Raw genomic sequence first — 2,673 nt, forward strand, 5'->3', positions numbered from 1 at the left:
CTGCTGGGCCCTCCCCTCAAACCCCCCCCCCCCCAAGTTTCAAACAGACTGGACAATTCTATAGGCCCCAGAAGGGGGTGCCCCCATTCTCCATTGTTTCCAATGAAGGGGAAATTGCTTGTGAGTTGGAAGTTTCAAGCCCTGAGCAGCCAGCTATTTATATCCCACTTTTCCTGTGACTCAGAGCATCTTACAAATCATACTGAAAAGAATAATATGGGTGTGCCCCCCCCCCAAATTTAGAGGGAACACTGGTTGCGGTACCAGCAGTGGCGTCGCCAGTTTGCTCCCCTTCTCTGTTTCTCACTCCACATGTTAGAGGTTAAGGCTGTGAGAGGAGGTAGACAGCATGTAGTATTGGCCTCCAGAGTCTCTAGTAAAAGGTAAAGGTTTTCCCTTGCTCGAAAGCCAGTCAAGCTCATCTCCATTTCCAAGCCGAAGAGCCAGCGCTGTCCAAAGACGTTTCCGTGGTCATGTGGCCAGAGGTGAAATCATAGAGCATCACCATTGGGGGAAGGAGGCGGAGCCCTTTCTTCCCTTCCTTGCTTCTCCAAGTGGGCTGCCAGGCACTCGTGGGACCCTGGCACATGACAGACTTTGCCTCCTTCTACTGCCAGCTATGAGCTGGCATTGCAGAGATGGGAAACTGTTAAAAACACATTCTGAATGTTGAAGAATATTCCCATGCGCTCAGACGACAAAGATGTCTTAGCGCCATCTAGGGATGAGAAGCTGCAAAAATCCAATACACCAGGAAATTCACAGGCTCCATTTGAGAAGTGAAATCAACTTGGAAAGAGAACCAATAGAGCACTCAGTATCTGATGAAGCTATCGAGGAAGGGGGAAAAAGAAACATGCAGCATATATTGTTCAGTTGAGGTTCCGCACAGTTTCCCTACTAGCATAATGTGATTTTGTTAGTTTCACAACAACCCTGTTACAGGGAACACATGTACAATGCTGCCCAATGCAAGCAGCAGAGCCCTACACGTTCACTGAACATGTGGGGAGCAGGAGCGAGTGTGCCGGCTCCACACCTCTGCCTATGCACGATTACCCAGTCATCACCACCTAGCTGTGAGGAGGAGGGGAGATTAGTTCACAAATATCTACTGAGAAGTGAAATCAACTTGGAAAGAGAATCAATAGTGCACTCAGTATCTGATGAAGCTATCAATGAAGGGGGGAAAAGAAACATGCAACATATATTGTTCAGTTGAGGTTCCATACAGTTTCCCTACTAGCATAATGTAATTTTGTTAGTTCCACAACAGCCCTGTTCACAAATTACAGGGAACACGTGTACAATGCTGCCCGATGCAAGCAGCAGCCCTACACGTTCACTGAACATGTGGGGCGCAGGAGCGAGTGTGCCGGCCCCACACCCCTGCCTATGCACGATTACCCGGTCATCACCACCTAGCTGTGAGGAGGAGGGGAGATTAGTTCACAAATATCTACCTGTTCAACTACCACCGCATTTCGCAGTGAGGTGGTCTGTTGAAGATGACGGACAAACAGAGCCATATCTGGTATAAAGTCCTTCAATGTCGATACCTGCAAATGCACTCAGATTAAAATACTGTAGACTGCTGAAGAGCGAGATTTTAGTCCAAGACCAACCAGATTATGGGAGAAGCAGCTTTCAAGCGTCAGAGAGCCCTTCGTCAGATACAAGCAGGAAAGGAATGGAGATCTCTTGAGTCCTTATATCCCAGTCAAAAGAAAGGAAGAGTGTTGTGAAGAAGGAACTCGGGATGCAAAGGTACAAAGCAAAATGTGATCAGGTTGATTAGAGCAGGGGAGAAATGCTGAGGGACAGAAAATTAGCATCTGTAATGAGATAAGAACCCTATGTTCCTAGTCAGCTGGGTGTGTGTGTGTGTGGTGGTTCCTATTGTTCTAAATTTCTGAATAAACTCAAATCCACCTACAATTTCATGTTGTAATCTCCCCTTGAAGCTTCCGCTTGAGGACTGCTGAGTTCCTCTCCAGCACAGAATTCAGTAATTGCGTCTCCGCCCAAAGTTGGACAGCTGCCTCCTTTTCAATATATAATAGTCTGCTTCGTGCATTGTTTCAGCTCCAGTTGGAGCAGACAGTATTGAGCTCTGTAGACCAATGGGTCCTATTCCGCACAAGGGCAGCTTTACATGTTCGGGAAAGCAAGGCTAGATAGGAAGAAGAGCACCTGGCTCACAATGGGCTTCCAGAGCAAAGCATTACTACCAGGCACCTCTCGATGCGGATGCTGCCTCCTAGGTGACTAGGCAGTAGTATGTGTGAAAAGGATCTAGGGGTCTTAGTAGACCATACACTGAAGGGCTGTCATATAGAGGATAGTGCGGAGTTGTCTCCTGTTGCTCCAGAAGGCTGGACTAGAACCAATGGGTTGGAATTAAATCAGAAGAGTTTTCAGCTAAACATTAGGAAGAACTTCCTGGCAGTTAGAGCAGTTCCTCGGTGGAAAAGGCTTCCTCGGGGGGTGGCGGGCTCTCCTTCTTTGGAGTTTTTCAAACAGAGGCTCGATGGCCATCTGACAGTGATGCGGATTCTGTGAAATCGGGCAGATCATGAGAGGGAGGGCAGGGAGGGTTTCCTCAGTGCTTAGTTCTCGTGGCCCTTCCTTAAGCGCCCAGGGAAATGCCAAATGCCACTTTGGGGTCAAGAA

At 48.0% G+C, this 2,673-nt stretch overlaps 1 protein-coding gene across 1 annotated transcript in view; it reads right to left on the reverse strand.

Annotated features, from left to right (window-relative positions):
- Positions 1-2,673, reverse strand: part of LOC107120143 (telomerase reverse transcriptase-like) — a gene marked incomplete at its 3' end in the record, with an annotated part of 24,336 nt that overhangs the window by 6,892 nt on the left and 14,771 nt on the right. Inside the window, exon 7 of the mRNA XM_015422790.1 lies at positions 1,464-1,559. Within this exon, the coding sequence (XP_015278276.1) occupies positions 1,464-1,559 (96 nt within the window). The remainder of the gene's footprint in view (positions 1-1,463; positions 1,560-2,673) is intronic.

Source organism: Gekko japonicus, unplaced genomic scaffold (genome assembly GCF_001447785.1).
Source record: "Gekko japonicus isolate JY-2015 unplaced genomic scaffold, Gekko_japonicus_V1.1 scaffold3715, whole genome shotgun sequence".
NCBI lineage: Eukaryota > Metazoa > Chordata > Lepidosauria > Squamata > Gekkonidae > Gekko > Gekko japonicus.